The sequence below is a fragment of the Fusarium verticillioides genome, chromosome 9 (assembly GCF_000149555.1).
Source record: "Fusarium verticillioides 7600 chromosome 9, whole genome shotgun sequence".
Lineage (NCBI taxonomy): Eukaryota > Fungi > Ascomycota > Sordariomycetes > Hypocreales > Nectriaceae > Fusarium > Fusarium verticillioides.
In genome coordinates, this window is record NC_031683.1 from 1,527,067 (window position 1) to 1,543,828 (window position 16,762).

Genomic DNA, 16,762 nt, shown 5'->3' on the forward strand with positions numbered 1-16,762 from the left:
AGCTCAAGTCTCATTCTGTTCCTGAACCACGGCGCAAAGTGGATCATGGCGAGCATCACCCTAGTCTGTTGAGTAGTGTTGGGCATGCCAGCGTGCCAGAGTCTGAGATCGCGCACGACGATGCTGCCTTTCTTGATGATGGGCTGCAAGGGCGGTAAGACCTCTTGACGTTGTCGCAGGAGTTCTTCTCTGATGCGACCGCTGGCTCTCTCACCGTGTGCACCTTCTTGTGCATCAAGACCAAACCCATTATGGGTGCCAAGCCAGATCTCTGTGGACCCATTCTCTGGTGTCGTTGTGACCAGAGGAATATTGACGACAAGGGCAAAGGGATGATCTGGGTGTGCAAAGTCTGCATCTGAATGAACAGGTTGGCGCTGAGGAGTTCCTCCCGGAAAAGTTGCCATTGCAGAGTTGGCAGAGCAGAACGTCCACTTTGGCCGAGGGCCCATCATGGCAGTAGTGATTTGTGTGGCAATTTGGTCTGAGACGTGTAAGCCATTTGAGGTAGGATAAATTCGTAAAGGCATACTTACTTGTGAAGATAGAAGGGCTAAAGTATTCAGAAACAGGAGGGGCATCTTGCTGAATGTTTCCCTTGTTGTAGTTGAAAGGCCCCTTGTCACCCCGAGCCTGTAGGGTATGAGCATCCTCAATCATCTTCTTGTTGAGGATGTCGATGTCCTCGTGAGGGACAACATCTTCTACAACAACCAAGCCATCTTTGTGCATGTGTAGCACAGCTTTCTCAAGATTTCTAGAGTCAAGAGTCTGATTCTTTACCTCTTGAGCTGAAGGTCGAACAATTCCGACCTGAGAAGGTTGTGTAACTGTTGCAAAGGTGCGTAGATGTTTCGCCAAGACCGAGGAAAGCCTTTGGGCGCGCAACATGATGAAAGACCTTAATAAAGTATATGATAGGATTTGGAGTATTTCGAATGATTCTGAAGACCTGATTTTGATATTCCTGGGAGTGGAAAGGTCTTCTCATTTATACTTGTAATGAGTAAACTTGGTGATGTAGGTTTCCCGAGCTCGGAAAACCTTTCCCCACTGGTATAAATTCTCGGCCGCCACGATGCAACAGCTTGTTGTGAAGAGACTTGTTAACCATATTGCTTCAAGTGACATTGTCCCGTGGCTTTGGTGACGGTAACACACTACGTGATCCCGATATTGCCACTCTACTCTTGGCCCATCCCCCAGGATCCCTTCAGATCACCAATGAGTCGCTCAACTGGCCATCCTATGGTTGTTTTACATGCGAGTAGTTGCCGAATCAGCTCCTGCTGTGACGCCTCGGCTTTGATGAATCTTGCGCCTATTCAGGCGTTAGATTTTATGATGTAGACGGGATAATATTACTTACAAAAAGCTATTGGCCCGAATGCATTCACTAGAACTGATGGCACCCTGGCAGTGAAAGCAATGCCGCATATCTCAAGGGCAAAGTTCTCGAGAAATTGTTCTTTGGACTGAGCTTCGAGTTCAGGGAGATGAAGACCGCCCAAGTCTTCTAGGCTTCTTGGAGAAGTGTGGATGCAGACTATTGTCATTGCGGCGAGGTAATAGTGAAGTATCGCAGCTATTCGACGTTAGTGGCATGGATGATTCGGGGCAGTGAAGGACCTGGCTCACCATGACAAGGCTGTAGGAACCATATTGCGGGAAATAGATGAGATGTGACAATATCACCCTGCAGTCTTGAGTACGGCTTCATGTGACGAGGGCAAGAATTCCGCCAGCCTTTGAGATCTTCCTTTATATAGTCCCACTGAAGTCCATCGGCGTCTTGCTTGAAGGACATATTGATTATCTTGCCCAGAATCAAAGTAATAGAATTGAGGTAATCTTGATCAGAGCTATGCTGAATGGTCAATGGTGTGCTCTCCAGGTCCATCTTCAATGGACACACCTCAAATAGGCTGAATGTTATGTCCTCTCTGAGATAGTTCCAGAAACCTGCACCTAATAAGCCTGCTTGTGGAATGCCCGAGAGCATATCATGGAGCGAAGCCATTGAGTAAGCACCACGAAGATGCATGTTGGGATCAACATCACCATCAAGAATCTCATATGAACGCAAAAGACACGTCGCAGCGAGGGCTACACCTCGGCTGATGAGCTCATCGCCTGCATCCAACGCGATGAGAAATTGGACGCATCGATGATGGTAGAATTCAGCGACTTTGCGAAAACTTGGAGCTGATGTTTTACATGCATGCATTGAAGAGAGTGCGATGACAGCACAGAAGAGAAGAGGTTCGTCTAGGGCGATGGACGGAACCTCAAGGCCAAAAGAGCATGCTGAGTCGCTGAGGTCATACCATTCCGAGATATCAGAAGTGTAAGAATGGAAGAGGCGCGCTATGTTCTGGTCTTGTAGAGCTGTTTCTGGAGAGTCAGGATTTGGCAATTCTTGGTGGTGGACTTTCTGGTCAGTCAGCTAAGTAACTTAGGAAGAGTAAGACAACAGACTGAACCGTGTTGGTTTCTCTGATCTATCGCAGTAAAGACCGCTCGTTGTGCATTGTCCACAGATGGGAAGTGCTTGGTTGCCTGCTGCACGCGTCAGAACGAGGCTTTGGAAATAGCGTCACTCTTACACTTTAGCTTGCGACGACGGCAAGTATTGCTTCGTCTATGTTAGCTGAGAGATACTTTCCCTAGGAAATTAAGCTTACCAAATTCCTTTCTTGGTAGGACGTGGCATCTTCCCATTAGATCCGAGTCATAAGTTGACTAGGTATGTTGGATGTAGGAGGCAGGTGGATGTTGGTAATAATTATTGGAGTCATTCCATGATTGTGGGGATTGCTTCAATTCAACGTGCGTACAGAACAATACCATAAGCAATTTGAGCCAACATCTCCCGGCTCAAGCGACACCAGATTAAATAGGTATGTCAATTGATCCTCGGATCATTTTCACAGATTCTGATACTCTCAAGCATTAGATAGCCACGAGAAGCAAGAAATCTTGAGACCTCAATCCTAACTAACAAAAATATTTAGGTAAATCATCATAAACTTAGGGCGGTCTTTGAAGAGTTTAGTACATCTATCATCTCTCCTCAAGGCCATAATTCTTTTATTCCCTGAGGGATAATCATTGACAAATCTCTAATCCGAATAACGCTCACCTCATCATGTACCGCGAATAGCCATTCCCAAAGGCCGTGTAAATCCAATCATTAAACAAGAGTCTAGGCTATCTAATAAACTATCCCCATGTCTTCATAACAATATAGTCATCTATAAGAAGTGAATCATAAACGGCAACACCCCACAGGGTTCTCAACATCCCGTCTGCAATAACACGACGACTCGATAGGCACATCCACAAAAGCCATAGCCGTCGTAAGCTGCTGCTTTACGATCCGCGCCTCTCCGTCAAGCCCCAACTTCACTGCACACTCGTGATAGCCGTGGAGGGCCCAGACGTTATTAGGGTGGTGTCTGGCCCTGAATAGCTTGTTATTCAAGCCGAGGTCGGTGCGATATACTTCAGCAGCTTCTTCGATGCGGCCTTGTTCCATGAGGAGAGCGGCGTACGCATGACGGGCGGGTTGCATCCATGCCCACGGCTCAGCGTATCGCAGACCATCATCGAGATCGATTGACTTTCGAAGATGCTCAAAGGCAAGCTCAATGTTGCCTCGTCGGTACTCGAGTTCGCCATCGAGCATGGCTTCGGCCACAGCCAGGACATCGAGGCACTTATTAGGGTACTGTGTACGGGTCGGCGGCACACGAGCTTTAGCAGCGATGAAGAGTTCTCGTTGCTCAGCTGACTCTTCGACATTTCCCAGCGCCGCATAAGCAACACCCTTGGCATAGTGAATCGTCGCGGTGGTCACACAGAGCAGTCTCTGGTCCACAGGAAGCGGCATGTCAATGATTTCCTCCCATTTTCCAAAACGGATCAGAATATGTGGACGAACTGATCGGAAAGTCTCCAGCCAGTCTGCCATTGGAGGCGACTCAATTCGTAGATCTTGGTCTGGAATAGCCACTTCCATTTGGTTCACTGCCTTGATCGAGACACCGTACTGGCCAGCAAACATGGCGGCGTAGATGAGTGAGTGGTAGTCGTGCATGCGGTATATGGTGTAGAAGTCGCCGCCGCCCCGAAGGGATACAAATTTCTCATCAGCTATGACAGCCTTTGCATTGGCAGAGATGGCACGTCGATAGTCTCCGATAAGGATGTCAAGATGCGATGGCATGTGAGCTAGGTGGCCTGCTTCATTCGCCAATCTGCGAAGATGCTCGGCTGCAAGAAGACCCTTTTCAGGCTCAGTTGACATCTCAGTGACGTGAATGTAGGCGTGCAAGAGTCCGATATGCTCATATCCGCCCTCCTGAGCTATACCTCTTTCAAGAACTTCTTGAATCTCGAGGACCTCAGACCCAGGTGCAGGCTTCCCTGTTCGAACGTCCCATAGAGCCCAGGGCGTGAGATTCATGAGTGAGTCGGCGTACAGGGTTGCGATATCTAGATCATCTTTGAACTCTTCATAAACAGGTTTCATGGCCTCTGCGTAGGCACTGTTCCAACTCCTAGCATGATTTGTGTCGTTCTCATCTTTAGGATAGCGATGTCGAATGGCGCCAGCAAGGGCTCGTTCAACAGGGCTCGCTTTTGAGGCTAGAGCTTCAGCATTTTTACAGGCTTCAAGGCCTTTCAATGTGGTGTGCTTGAGATCGTTGCGGTCGAATGCTTTCCATGGCTTGTTGTAGTTGGGGCCAAGAGCAAAGGCAAGGCCCCAATATGCGAGGCAACATTCGGGGTCGATTTCAATGGCCCTTTCAAAACAGCGTTCTCCTTCGGCATGATTGAAAGCGTAGCACCAAACGATGCCATCTTCGATCCATCTCTTGGCCTCAGGTTTAGTGGTAGTAACGTCACGAGTGAAGGGCGGGAGAATAAACTCTTGTCCGTGAGAGTCATCTGACTTGTGTGTAGACTGAGATGGCCCCATCTTGAATAAGCCAGGAAGTATAAAATGATGCGTGGCTTTCAGTAGTGAAAACCCTTGCAACTTAAAAAAGGCGTGTTTAGATGGATGTGGACGTGGATGTTGATGGTTGCTCCTGGTCTTCGGGAGATCGCCCTAATAACTTGCGGAGTAAGTAATGTTAGCTGAGAATACCCCACTCTTGGCTTGTACCACGTCAAATCAGCAATCAGTGACGTGCGTGTTAATGGCCGAATACGGATTACAAAAAACCATTTGTTGATATTAATAAGGTCGTGATGAATGAGAATAAAAGAAGAATTGTTATAGAGACCGAGAATGAAGAAGTTTGGAAGAATCTGAGATAAGACATCCTGCCCCTGTAAGCCCAATCTCCAGAGAAACAGCCACTACGGAGTGTCCGTAATATATATGATTCATACACCGCCGTTGTAAGCTCATGTGATGTAGATATAGGATATAAGGCAGTATGTGGAATTTAGGCTTTTTAGGTTGAAACTATACTCAACTCATCTAAATTGATCCAAGTGTTTCCTTCATTTAGGATCAAGGCTATGTGCTTGTATGATGGCAGCAGAATTGAATGAGCTTAAGCCCGCAAGCCAGGCCATGTTAGTGACTGTCAACATATATCTCGTGGTAGTTGTCTCGCTGCTGAAAACCCAATCATAAGCGCAATGATACTTTGCCGTTGATAAAGCCAAGTTAAACAGAATGAAGCAATTCTGTTGCTGTGGCGTGCGAAGCTCGTATCTAACTAATCCCACGTGGGACAGGTTATGAAAACTCTAAGTAACACGGATAAGTTATATATATCTCCCCTTTTCCCTGTTTTCCATGATTTCCGGTTTGGTTCAGCCGACTCAGCCCTCAATCATAAACATGAGCAGACATTTCAGACATCTCAGATGTTTACTCAATCGGTTTCGGCGGAGAATCACTCTGAAAGAACCCCGTGGAGATCTCATTTGTCTTCCCCCTGAGATCATCCTAGAAATCGCCGAGCACCTCCCCGATGCCTCGTTAATCTCACTCAGCCTTACCTGTCGACCCTACCACGTTCTGCTTTCAAGATTGACCCGCAATGTTAAACTTGAAGGGCCAGAATTGGAAGACTTCCTGCAGATGCTGGAAAAGAATTGCGCCAGCTCGTACTTTTGCTATACCTGTGTGAGGCTTCACCAGCGGGACCGACGTGGGAAAGTTGACCCCTGTAACTGCGGGAAGTGGAATTGCCGGAAAAACTGTCTTTATCGCTTCAACTTTTATGTGCCGATCGACTCTGGTTTGATAATAAAATATCCCGAGGCGCGACTTATCATGAATCGTCATTTCAACGGCCCTGCCCACGGACTCCCCCTTGATATCCTCAACTACAACGGGGATGTCATTCAATACAGGGGTGGTACAGAACAATGGGCATCCTCTGCTCGCATAATTCAGGACGAACTATTCGTGCAGAGGGCCTTAGTAATATGGCATCCCGGAGACCTAGGGTTGCAAGAACTTGTCGATCGCCTTTACTTTCCTATATGCCTTCATATCAGCAGCAATACTCAACGCCACGAAGCTGGCTATGCAAACAGCGGTATGTATACCTTGCCAGAATTGGTGGAATTATCGAGAGGGTTCAAGTCCTATCATGGCGCATCAGGCTCATGTCCTATCTGCTTTACTGATTACTCCATAACTTTACGTTGGGGAACCCCTCAGAGACAAGGATGGCATATAGAAGTAGTGAGCTACCAACTGCTCGGTTCTTGTCGATCGCCTTACGATTGGAAGTGGAGACTTGCTGCGGAACATAGTACTTGGAACGAACCAAGATGCCGGACTCAGAAACCAGGGCTCGTGCGGCAGCGATGGATGTGTCCAGGTGGCCTCATACAACCAGAGGGAAAGTATATTGGCAAGGCTCGCCGACAGCCCGGCAGTCTACTTGGATCAAGGCGTTGTCCTTGGAGGGCCTGGTGCGGATCTGAACCAGAATGTCAAGAGCACTATGCCGCAGAAGAGAACAACCCACCGCGTGTTGAACTTTTGAGCAATCTCACCTGGTGGTACCCGACTGAAGTTTAACAGACGAACTGCTTTATCTGGCAGATGCAACGAGAGTGGAGGTCATATTCTTCCAAATCCGCTGCTGCGGTGTCGTTAATGTGAATTACCTCATGATTACGAAACGAGGGACAAATTCCTGGAGAAAAACACCACTATCCAACGCTATACTACTATACACCGAGCTCCGCATTCACGCATACGGCCAGGTCCATCTCCTGCAACACCCACTCTTAGCCAAAGAGGTGCTCCTGCTTGGCTCCCTCAGCAGCCTGCAGGTAGCTAACACGATCACGGCAGTAAAACTCGACATTGATCTTGTTGTCGAGGTTGGCCTTGCCGTTGTCGAGACCACCAGCCTTAATGATGATATTGCCAGGCATGACATCCAGGCGAGTGTACAGGCTGGAGCCGCAGTCACCACAGAAGAAGTGGTGGTTTATCTTGCCCGAGGCACCGGTGACATCGTATTGCTTGGGAGAACCTGGAATCTATTAGTGTCTGCTTGGTCAAAAAAACTGTATTGGAGGCAATACCCTTGGTGACGGAGAAGTCGCTCTCAGCGACAACGGCATTGGAAGTAAAGGCACCGCCAGTCCATTTCTGGCAATCAATACAGTGGCATAGAGCCGTAATAGCAGCGTCGCCTATCTAGTTAGATGAATTCGTATTATATGATTGGTTCAAAGAAACTTACTGTCGCTCTTATAAGCGATGGCACCACACATGCAGCTGCCAGTCAGAGCCATTGTATAACAAATTAAGCACGAAGCTAGAGTGTCTTTGGAAAAGTGTAAGTTATCAAGGTGTCTATGAGACAATCTGTGGAGTGAAGAAGCTCTCAAGGTTCTCGGACGTGGGATATATATACCTGAGTAGATCTCCGCATAATGAATGGGGGTCAGTGAGTAATGGTTCCCAAGACTGTCCTAGTCGTTTAAGCAAGAGCGGGAGCTAGTTTGGAATTACTGCATCGCCAAGTGGAGAGGGAGCTATTCAACGAAAAATATCTCCATTCGCCTTGAAGCTATGTCAGCGGTTCGCGGGTAAGCAAATGAACTCCCTTTCTCCGGAGGATTTGCATAAACTTTCGACACCAACAATATCTATGAAACTCTTTACAGACTCGGTCAGCAGGGTCAAGTTTGGAATCAACATGTTCATTCAGAATGCAACTATCGTCGGATCCGCATTTGGAGAGTGGGGAATTACGTATCCGGATAACAGGTTCCCCAGACATTTTACGTACCATGATTGATCGAGGAAAAGGCGGAGGAATTAACTAAGAAGTCCGAAACGAATTGGATCAACTGATTCTCTGGGGAAAGGATCATGAACGCTTGGCGTACAATGAATGCACTACCGACATCCGCTCCCCCGATGCGGGGAATGTCTATAGTCATGAGGAATCATCACCGACAATCCGGAATATGAGATCAAGCACAACGAAGTTTTGGAATATTTCATGAGTTTCATGACTATCTCTGGACTAATATCAAGAACTATATGCGTGCAAAGTTGCACCTCAGTCGTCATTGCAGAACACCTCAACCAGTCATCAATTCTGCCAGACAATCGACTACGTCTATTCCCGCAGGTGAGCAACCTCAGGCTTCTCACTGCTGATCCTACCGGTTTCCTCGTCGTAATGCCCATGGCGGTCAGCGGCCTGTTCCATAGCCCCGTCGCCCATGGCCTCCCTGGCATCAGAGTCATGGGCAACATCGAACTTGCCCCTCAAGTTCTCAGGGCCGATGAACGTCAGAACAATGACGTACACGTACACACATGCCATGAAGATACAGATGACTTTTCCGTAGTCGTAGCGAGTCTGGCCTTCAGCATTGTCGGGAAGTGGGAAGTTCTCGCCGAGACGGGCCTCGATGGTCGACGAAGCTGAAGACACAAGGTTACCGAGCTGATAGGATGTACCGACGACGAAAGTACGGAAAGCTCCTGGAGATAATTCCATCAAATGGATAGGAATGACACCCCAAGCTCCCTGGACACAGAATTGCTGGAAAAACGCAGCCGCAATAATTGAGGAGTCGCGGACAAAAGTATAGGGATACAGCAGGGCACCGCCAACGATGCAACAAGCGATGATGCTGATTCGACGACCAAGAGATTGGCTGCTGAACCCGACGACAGTGCCACCAAGCATAGCTCCCAAGTTAGCCACAACCTGGGTGACAGTGACCTTGTTCTTGGAAAAGTTGAGCTGGTTCTCCAACATGGTAGGGTACAAGTCCTGGCTACCGTGGCTCATAAAGTTGAAGCCCGCCATGAGAAGGACGAGATATACCAGCAGAAGCCAATGGTGCTTAAGAGCGACTTTGCCTTCTTTGATGAAGACCTTTCCTTTCCCGTCTGCACCAGCAACCTCTCGTGCGTGTTGGCGTTCCTGATAGGCTTGTGTCTCGGGGAGCATCAGACGAGCGATGATGAAGAGAACTGGGGGACAAGCGCCGAACCAGAAGAGAGGACGCCAGTCGTGAGATGTTGTATCGACGAGACCGCGAGCAAATGCAGCGCAGAGAAGGTATCCGAAAGCATACTGCAACAATTAGATAATGGACTTGAGTGAAGCGGGATGTTGTCACCTACACCTTGCTGGAGCATACCACTCATGAGACCACGGGCCTCCTCTGGACAATCTTCGAGGGCAGTGGCGGCAGCGTTACCATAAAGACCGCCCATAGCAACGCCAAAAAGGGCTCTGCAAGCTAGAAACTGCTGGTAGGTTTGACAGAAACCAGTGCCCTACATCATATTTCGTCAGCGACTGTTCGTTCGGACACATCTCGTAGATCTCTTGGCATCGGGTTTGCCAAGCCCAATGTAACAGGGGTATCTATAGGGCTGTACTCACAAGTTCAAGAACAATGAAGAGAAGGTTGTTGACCACGAATGGCCACTTTCGACCGTATCGATCACTCGCGATACCGAAGGCGATAGAGCCAACGGATCTGAACATGAGAACGAGGGTGATGCCCCATGTAATGTCGGTTTTGGATTTGTCAAAGGTTTTGCTGAGACTTGTAACGGTGAGAGATACGGAGAAGAAATCGAATGCGTCCCATGTCTATATGTCATGAGTTGATCAGTTATCGCCAGAACGGTACAATTGTAAGAGAACTTACCCAAGCTGCGAAGGCGACAAAGAAGAATGCCCATTGTTGGGAGTTCAACATGCGCACGAGTTTGATGGGATTCGGGACATTGTGCATGGGAGGCTTGAGCGAGGAGAATCTTGTGGCTGCGTAACGACCTGGGGACATGCCCTCGTGAGGTGCGCGAGTGTTGTACTCGTCTTGAGTCATGGTGAGATTTTGTTATTGTACAAAAGATTGTAGGAGTAAGTGAAGATAGACGTCTGGGTGACGTTTGTGGAAGTGAACCTCTTGGGCTATGACGGGAGTTGGCGTTGACTGCTATCGACAACGAACTGGTGTAAATGGAAGGAAGTCACCACGATGGATGTCTAAGTATGAAGAAGGTGAGTGAGTGAGTATCAGTAAAGTAAAGACACGCAGTCAAAGCTGTTGATCCAAAGACCAACCTACCCCAAGCGCGGATCATGCTCACTTATATACTCTTCCCCATCTCCCCCAACTTGACCAACTCCTCCAAAACTCAATGCACCATCTCCGAACCGTGAGCGAATATCCCACGAACCTATCATGCCCTTACTGTACGATACTAGCATAAACAGGGATCAGAAGAGTAGGAGGGTCCCCATAATTCGTAGATTAGAGGATGCCGGTTCCGGAGACGTGATGTTTTGATTCGGCATCTACGAGGTAGTGCTGCAGATCTGGCTCGGTGTTGGGGGTTGCAGAGACAGGGATCTCTGCTGTTGTGTGCAATCGTTGCTACTGTATCCGTAAGCCTGCTAAGATCCACGTCACATCACACCGTGAAAGATTTCCTGTCTCTGTTGTGATATCTCAGCTTGTGTAAGCCATCTCCATCTATGATCAGGTACTCACTCTCACGAACAACTCTCAGACTTGTCCAAGCAACGCAGGTCAACGATATCAAAATGCCTTCTTCTCCCTTACTTACCTTCCACTAGATACCCTGACGTAGCTCCCTTCCCCTCACGACTTTCCAGGCTAGACGTGCCTCCTCCGCACTACCTTACTCAAACCTGGAGAAGCTTCCGGCTTCCTAGGCTTCCTCTATCTCCAAGTCCCTCCCAGTCCCCGCTTCAATCCCGGCACACGACGGCCGATAAAGTGGAGAGAGGTGCTCGGAGCTATTCTAGTTCGAGTAAGCGCCTCCTGGAGGAATCGGCAATCCGGCATCTGAAGTGGAGCCCATGTGCCATACGACTTGACTTGATATCACCAGCTCTCTTCACTCAACTCAGCTTGCACTTTTGATCAAGAGCCATTCCACCATTTCGAGGAAGAATACGGGACGAATGACTCAGAGACGCCATCATCATTCGATAGATTCATCCCTAGAAATTAACGTCAGCTTCGTATACCAATTAAACACAAACATCAAGGTCTCCTCCTTCAGAACTGACCTTGAGCTTCGAACCCTCCTCCGCCTCTTACTCCACAGCTTATGCGTTTCCACAAGCTTGTTTCCCCAGAAAACCCCTCTTACTTACTGTACATCTCAAATCCAGCCCATCACTTACGCCCGCTGATCTCTCTAGCTTGTCTCCTAGCCCTTTTCCAACCCATCGTTTCAAGCTTGAATGTAACCGAATTCCAACCTCTTGCCGCTCCTTCCAGAAGCCTTCTAGAAGCCTGATCGATCCATCATATCATCACGAAGCCATTCACGTTCCTTTACATCACTCACGACTCCCCGAAATACAACGGCCCCAGTGGAGTTCATGAGCCTCGTTTAAATCTGGTTACCACGCTTGCCACGTTATTTGTCATTAACCAACAACTCCATTGCCATCAGTTATCCCCGGCCATATTTCTAATCTCCGAATAATTTTGCAGGTTGAAGATAGTGAGTGAAGTGGATGTGGTTGGTGGTGTCTACGGCCCACTAGCTTACATCCTTCACAACACTCGTGTAATCTGGGTTTGTCATTCAGGGATATAGAGATTCACCCTATCAGACCATGACGGGAGAACTCGGGGCTGGCCCAAGTCAAAGTTCATCTAGAACCCTCGTAGCCAGATACACAACACTAGAACAGGAAGCTCAGATCAACAGTCGTTTGAGCGTTTCCTAGCCTCAAACCAAGATCAACATACTTCGCGTTCAGATCTGTTCTACCCATATCAGGGTTAGTCGCATGCACTTTGCAGCAAGCAGGGGTCGCAACTGTTGGTCTCGAAGGAAAGGAAAAACGCTGATTTCTTAGATATATCGACTGGGTACCTCTAGGTACCAAAAAAGACTCTCCCCAACGCCCTTCCAGGGTATATTTGGTATTCCTTCGCAACGCAGTCCTACAAAAACCCTGGCAAGTCTCTTGTTAATGTACCAATCCCCCAACTTCACCATTATCATCTTGCATTTGCCCAAGCTATGATCCCAATCGCTAAAGACCCTCATTATCTCCGTTGAAAATTATTCATAACCTCGTGTCTTTCTAAACACCTCCGCCCATGAAAGCCGCAAGATCGTCCAGATCAAGGAGTTGTCGCTCAAAGGCTTGGCAAAGCTCTGGTGCAGTCATATCCTGGCTCGTCGTCTGTCCATCCTGGGGAGGCACAATCCCATTTGCCATTTCTGGGCTAGGTTGCTGTTTGATATCGGGTACTGTTCCGTGGATTGTATTGGACGGCGGTGGTGAAATTGTGGTGGGTGTGGATGCTCCTCCAGAACCGTTGATAGTTGTAACGCCAGGTCGTCTTGCCAGAACTACAGGAGGCTCACTATCGCCGCGAACAGACTCTGAGACAGATCGAGGGTTGCCTTGGCCTGAGACGCTACCTGCATGGTTCGTCTGCTGGTCATAGTCCATCGCATCCGGGTTGGTATCGGCGTTGGATGAGATTTCGTCCTTAACACCTACAGCGTGAGATGTCGAGCCATGGCGCAAGGAGCCACCATTAGCAGCTGCAGCATCGTTATTAAGCACCCTTTGCATGACGGTGAGGTGTCGAAGCCAGCTGCCCATCAGAGGCCAGTTCTCAGTACCATCACTCATAAATCGTAAGCCATCCTTGACAATGTGAGCGGCGGTCTCGACAGCGTTGGGCGGTGTGAGGCCCTTGAGAGAAAGGTAGGCAACAGTGGCGCTGGCTGTAAAAGCTGAAAACAGCATGAAGATCGGAAAGCAAGGGGTGTGGTCCTTCTCAGAACCTGCCTCGACAGCGGTGAGTAGAGAGATCGTGCCGTGACAGGAAGTAAAGAGCCGATCAATGATATCGTGACATCGCGCGTTGAGGCGGAATGACTCCAGGTTGAAGTTGACTGAGGTAACTTCCTGCAGCAGGCGCCTTCGATGGACAAAGATCGTTGCGCAGTGTAGAAGGCAGTGAAGCATGGCAAAGGTGTAGCCAGAGCCCATCGTCATATGGAGGTTGATCTGGCCCGGCTTGTCCACGAACTGCATGGGCAAAGAAGCTCGGAGACCCTCGATCTTGGCGATTAAATCGCCACATTCCTCCTCGCGGAAACTCGCGAGAGTAGTAGTGGTAAGCATTCCAACAACGTCACGCCAGATTGTCGATGCTAAGACTATGTAACCAAACTCTCCGATCTCAGATGGTGGTTGGCCAGGTGGAACGGCAGTAGGATCAAGCTGCTGTCGCAGGGTCTTAACAAAGACAGCGTTACCAAATGCAAAGTTGATGTCGGAGCAAGGCAAAGGCACATCTGCGGTGTCGAGGGGTGACAGTGCTGCAAAACGTCCCGGTGTGCTAGTCAGAAGGCAATCCAAGATGTAGATAAGCCAAACAGTACGCCGAAGAGATTCATCCCGCAAGAACATATCCCCATCGGGGGACGCATGATGGCTGTTCAAGATGCGATACATCTGAACCATGCGTGCCGCTTGCCCCAAGTAGATGTAGGCACGAACGGCATTCCGCGAGCCCCATTCGTGGATAATGATCAAGCACAGAGCCTGGATGTCGACGAGGTTAGGATGGTCCAAGTTTTGGTTGATGAGGGTCATAGCCTTGGCAGCAAATGTCTCTGCAGCTTGAGTAGGACCTCCATATCGGCGGATCAGACTCGGAGAACTCCTGGAGACAGCATCATGTTAGCAGTGGGGACTTGGCACGAAAATGACGTCTAGATCAGTGATTTGAGGCATCGCGGCCATCATGATTAAGAGAAAACAGACTGTGATTCGGAATGCCGTGATTCGGGAAGCCTCGGCTCAAATCCGGTCTACGGCGTGTCGAAGCTCAAACCGGTGCGACCGTCACCGGTCGGTGGATCCACATACCGGGGAGTGAGCGTGAGGGATAATTTGACATGAGGTAACAACAAAGCAAGAGTAACGTACCTGGCGGCACAAGTCAAAAGACCATAGACCAAAGCAGCATCCAAAGATGCGCTCTTCAGCTGTTGTACAAAAGAGGGCTTGTGAAACGCAACACAGGCTGGAAATGTTTTCGATACAACACGTTCACACTCGGCGATCAGTTCGGGTGTGAGCCTAAGTGCTGCAGTTAGCAAAACTGAAGGAAACAGAGACTGCGAATAGGGTCTAGGGGGTGGCACGGCCCGCGTCAACTTCGAGGGCCAGCACTTCAATGACCCAAGAATCCAGAAAAGCAAGAATCCAGAAAAGCTCCGGCGTGTATCATCGAGAGTTCGACTCAAGATTTTAAAAAGCACAAAGAGCAATGAGATATTGACAACAGAAGCCGACTCAATTTATCTCGAAAGATACAGCTCTGGAGTTTCACAGAAGACTTTGATGAGAATTCTCGGGGGCTCCCCGTAAGCCGACGGCGATAAAGTGGGTCGCGAGATCGGGGAGAGCAACCAAAGAACGCGGGCGCGGGTGTGGTAATGAGAAATGGGGAGCAGGGCAGGGATACGGGGGCCGGCTAAGGGGCTGATGGAGGCATGTCGAGTGGGCGGCTAGCCACTCGGACAAGACGAAGAAGCCTGAGTGTGCCAAAGTCTCATGATGAGACGAGACAGGGAAGCGAGGCCAAGATGACTCGTCTGCCGATCCACCCGGAGCAGTTTGACAAGACAACTGGAAGATGCCGCATTTGTCGGAGCTGTCTATGCTGACGCGCGAGAGTGAGGGCTGTGATAAGATCCGAGTGTGGGGAAATAGGATGTCGGAGAATAGTAACGGCAGAAGAAATAGGACAGAAACAATAACACCAACGGAAATGGACAACTTACTTATCAGAACCTGTCTGGACATGACGAGCAGCACTGGAGCCTACCACGGGCTGTCGCGTTTCAGCAACAACGCCAGGTCCTGCAGCAGGAAGACTGTCGCGAGGTGGCCGATGAGGATTGGCGTGTCGCGCTGGGCTTTGGCCGTGGTGATGAGCCATGCTCTCTGAAGGCAGATAGCAGTCATGCATTCCCTTTGCGCAGTTCTTGCATGGTGCTCTACCATTTTCATAGACGCATTTTGTCTTGCCCTTGCGACAGCGCACGCAAGCACCTCCAGCCCTGAGGGCGGTAGAGCGTACAACGCCAGACGACATTGTCGGCGGCGGCAGACTATTGGAATTGTGAGTCTGAGGAACGATTGACGGCTGTAAGGGTACTGGTAAGTGAATGCTGCTGAGGATGATGGAATGGCAGCAAAAATGGTTGATGAAAGGAAGAAATTCTCGGGGTGGACTCCGTGTGAAAATAACGGCAGAGGACCGGAGGGCCCCGTGTGAGGAAGGAGGAGGCAAGCGAGGCCGAACGGAAGGCACGCGCGAATTTGGGGGATTTTCGGGCGGCTGAATAAGGCGGGAGCCCACTACCACGACTTCCACATAGAAAGTGGTAAAAATTGAAGAGAAAAGCAAGACAAAAAGTCTGTTGCTGCAGCGAGTTCAACAGAAGGAATAGCTTACGCACTCGTTAGGAAAGTTGGTAGGCGAAAACAACCGAAATGGCGGCGCCGTGCGATCGGATGAAGGAGATGACCCAAGCCCCGGGGCGATCAAATTGGGTCGGAGAGCCTCTACCTAAGTCCGGCTGTCCAGGCAATTCGCACACAATGTCCAGACAACAGGAGAAAAATGAGAATAACAGTCTCAGACTACTATCGAACAGTAGAAACAAGACCTTTCACAAAAAAATATCGCGTGTATGGGGCAAGATGGGAGGTAGTGGAAATGAAGAGGAGAAGGAGGCGGAGGAAGCGGAGGTGACTGGCAAGGCAAGGCAAGGCAAAAGCACGAGAGGGCGACAAAGCGAGCGGACAGGACAGCCTGAAGACAAAGGCAGGAACATCATCAACAAAAGAGGCAGAAGAAACGGGGGACGGAGAACGGGAAACGGAGGAGAGCCACGGGGGTGTGTGGGTCGTAAACCGACAGGGCAGAGGTTGAAAGAAATCCACACCCGAACGTTACAGGCCTTTCCATCACTGAGGACATAGCTGTAAATCAACTGAGCTCTATCCGAAAGACAAGAATAACCCATAGGTGCGCGTCATACATTACAGCGTCTATGTATCGAGCCCATGCCTGAGGAGCATCGAAGATGAACAAAACATCGCGTTTCAACAGGTATCATTCAAGGTGTAGCTATTTTATTGTAACCCCCCATGGAAATGAAGCTTGGAAATCATGCTCGGCCGCTGCCCGTACCGCG

General features: G+C 49.3%; 7 protein-coding genes across 10 annotated transcripts; 1 reads left to right on the forward strand and 6 right to left on the reverse strand.

Moving 5' to 3' along the window:
- Window positions 1-3: 3 nt before the first annotated feature.
- Window positions 4-891, reverse strand: FVEG_16793 (hypothetical protein; the record flags this gene model as incomplete). Its single annotated transcript, XM_018906027.1, has 3 exons — window positions 4-21; window positions 60-484; window positions 537-891. 3 exons carry the CDS (start codon window positions 889-891, stop codon window positions 4-6), a joined length of 798 nt encoding a protein of 265 aa, XP_018757618.1.
- Window positions 892-926: 35 nt separating this feature from the next.
- FVEG_16792 (hypothetical protein) lies at window positions 927-2,757 on the reverse strand. Its single transcript, XM_018906026.1, has 6 exons — window positions 2,685-2,757; window positions 2,607-2,635; window positions 2,479-2,559; window positions 1,639-2,430; window positions 1,370-1,585; window positions 927-1,321 (listed from the first exon to the last, which is right to left on the reverse strand). Exons 1-6 carry the CDS (start codon window positions 2,711-2,713, stop codon window positions 1,185-1,187), a joined length of 1,284 nt encoding a protein of 427 aa, XP_018757617.1. The 5' UTR covers window positions 2,714-2,757; the 3' UTR covers window positions 927-1,184.
- Window positions 2,758-2,978: 221 nt separating this feature from the next.
- On the reverse strand, window positions 2,979-5,138 carry FVEG_10396 (hypothetical protein). The gene has a single exon (XM_018899539.1). It carries the CDS (start codon window positions 4,982-4,984, stop codon window positions 3,269-3,271), a length of 1,716 nt encoding a protein of 571 aa, XP_018757616.1. The 5' UTR covers window positions 4,985-5,138; the 3' UTR covers window positions 2,979-3,268.
- A 1,163-nt stretch (window positions 5,139-6,301) lies between these two features.
- FVEG_16791 (hypothetical protein) lies at window positions 6,302-7,025 on the forward strand (the record flags this gene model as incomplete). The annotated part of the gene is made up of 2 exons (XM_018906025.1): window positions 6,302-6,569; window positions 6,790-7,025. The coding sequence occupies 2 exons, from the start codon at window positions 6,302-6,304 to the stop codon at window positions 7,023-7,025; spliced, it is 504 nt and encodes a 167-aa protein (XP_018757615.1).
- A 50-nt stretch (window positions 7,026-7,075) lies between these two features.
- Window positions 7,076-7,874, reverse strand: FVEG_10395 (hypothetical protein). Its single transcript, XM_018899538.1, has 3 exons — window positions 7,737-7,874; window positions 7,576-7,686; window positions 7,076-7,523 (listed from the first exon to the last, which is right to left on the reverse strand). Exons 1-3 carry the CDS (start codon window positions 7,786-7,788, stop codon window positions 7,273-7,275), a joined length of 414 nt encoding a protein of 137 aa, XP_018757614.1. The 5' UTR covers window positions 7,789-7,874; the 3' UTR covers window positions 7,076-7,272.
- A 601-nt stretch (window positions 7,875-8,475) lies between these two features.
- Window positions 8,476-11,193, reverse strand: FVEG_10394 (MFS transporter, SHS family, lactate transporter). Its single transcript, XM_018899537.1, has 5 exons — window positions 11,032-11,193; window positions 10,183-10,976; window positions 9,912-10,124; window positions 9,647-9,802; window positions 8,476-9,596 (listed from the first exon to the last, which is right to left on the reverse strand). Exons 2-5 carry the CDS (start codon window positions 10,360-10,362, stop codon window positions 8,625-8,627), a joined length of 1,521 nt encoding a protein of 506 aa, XP_018757613.1. The 5' UTR covers window positions 10,363-10,976; window positions 11,032-11,193; the 3' UTR covers window positions 8,476-8,624.
- A 1,079-nt stretch (window positions 11,194-12,272) lies between these two features.
- Window positions 12,273-16,382, reverse strand: FVEG_16790 (hypothetical protein). 4 transcript variants are annotated; one of them, XM_018906023.1, is made up of 4 exons: window positions 16,022-16,382; window positions 15,341-15,670; window positions 14,481-14,633; window positions 12,273-14,214 (listed from the first exon to the last, which is right to left on the reverse strand). In XM_018906023.1, exons 2-4 carry the CDS (start codon window positions 15,652-15,654, stop codon window positions 12,612-12,614), a joined length of 2,070 nt encoding a protein of 689 aa, XP_018757611.1. In that variant the 5' UTR covers window positions 15,655-15,670; window positions 16,022-16,382; the 3' UTR covers window positions 12,273-12,611. The 4 variants fall into 4 exon arrangements, with proteins under 4 accessions (XP_018757611.1, XP_018757610.1, XP_018757609.1 ...); XM_018906022.1 differs by having other exon boundaries at window positions 15,341-15,705; XM_018906021.1 differs by having other exon boundaries at window positions 15,341-16,382.
- Between the last annotated feature and the right edge of the window lie 380 nt (window positions 16,383-16,762).

What these genes read in the sequence shown, in the direction of transcription:
- FVEG_16792 (XM_018906026.1), bottom strand. Translation starts at nt 2,713, where the DNA reads ATGCCACGTCCTACCAAGAAAGGAATTTG. An exon ending in AGAGAAACCAACACGGTTCA is followed by an intron (nt 2,431 to 2,478) that starts GTCTGTTGTCTT and finishes CTGACCAGAAAG; the next exon opens with TCCACCACCAAGAATTGCCA. An exon ending in ATTCGGGCCAATAGCTTTTT is followed by an intron (nt 1,322 to 1,369) that starts GTAAGTAATATT and finishes ACGCCTGAATAG; the next exon opens with GCGCAAGATTCATCAAAGCC.
- FVEG_10396 (XM_018899539.1), bottom strand. Translation starts at nt 4,984, where the DNA reads ATGGGGCCATCTCAGTCTACACACAAGTCAGATGACTCTCACGGACAA.
- FVEG_10395 (XM_018899538.1), bottom strand. Translation starts at nt 7,788, where the DNA reads ATGGCTCTGACTGGCAGCTGCATGTGTGGTGCCATCGCTTATAAGAGC. An exon ending in CATCGCTTATAAGAGCGACA is followed by an intron (nt 7,687 to 7,736) that starts GTAAGTTTCTTT and finishes CTAACTAGATAG; the next exon opens with GCGACGCTGCTATTACGGCT. An exon ending in CGACTTCTCCGTCACCAAGG is followed by an intron (nt 7,524 to 7,575) that starts GTATTGCCTCCA and finishes AATAGATTCCAG; the next exon opens with GTTCTCCCAAGCAATACGAT.
- FVEG_10394 (XM_018899537.1), bottom strand. Translation starts at nt 10,362, where the DNA reads ATGACTCAAGACGAGTACAACACTCGCGCACCTCACGAGGGCATGTCC. An exon ending in TTGTCGCCTTCGCAGCTTGG is followed by an intron (nt 10,125 to 10,182) that starts GTAAGTTCTCTT and finishes CATGACATATAG; the next exon opens with ACATGGGACGCATTCGATTT. An exon ending in GTGGTATGCTCCAGCAAGGT is followed by an intron (nt 9,597 to 9,646) that starts GTAGGTGACAAC and finishes TAATTGTTGCAG; the next exon opens with TATGCTTTCGGATACCTTCT.
- FVEG_16790 (XM_018906023.1), bottom strand. Translation starts at nt 15,654, where the DNA reads ATGTCGTCTGGCGTTGTACGCTCTACCGCCCTCAGGGCTGGAGGTGCT. An exon ending in GTCCAGACAGGTTCTGATAA is followed by an intron (nt 14,634 to 15,340) that starts GTAAGTTGTCCA and finishes TGCAGCACTTAG; the next exon opens with GCTCACACCCGAACTGATCG. An exon ending in CTTTTGACTTGTGCCGCCAG is followed by an intron (nt 14,215 to 14,480) that starts GTACGTTACTCT and finishes TGCTGTCTCCAG; the next exon opens with GAGTTCTCCGAGTCTGATCC.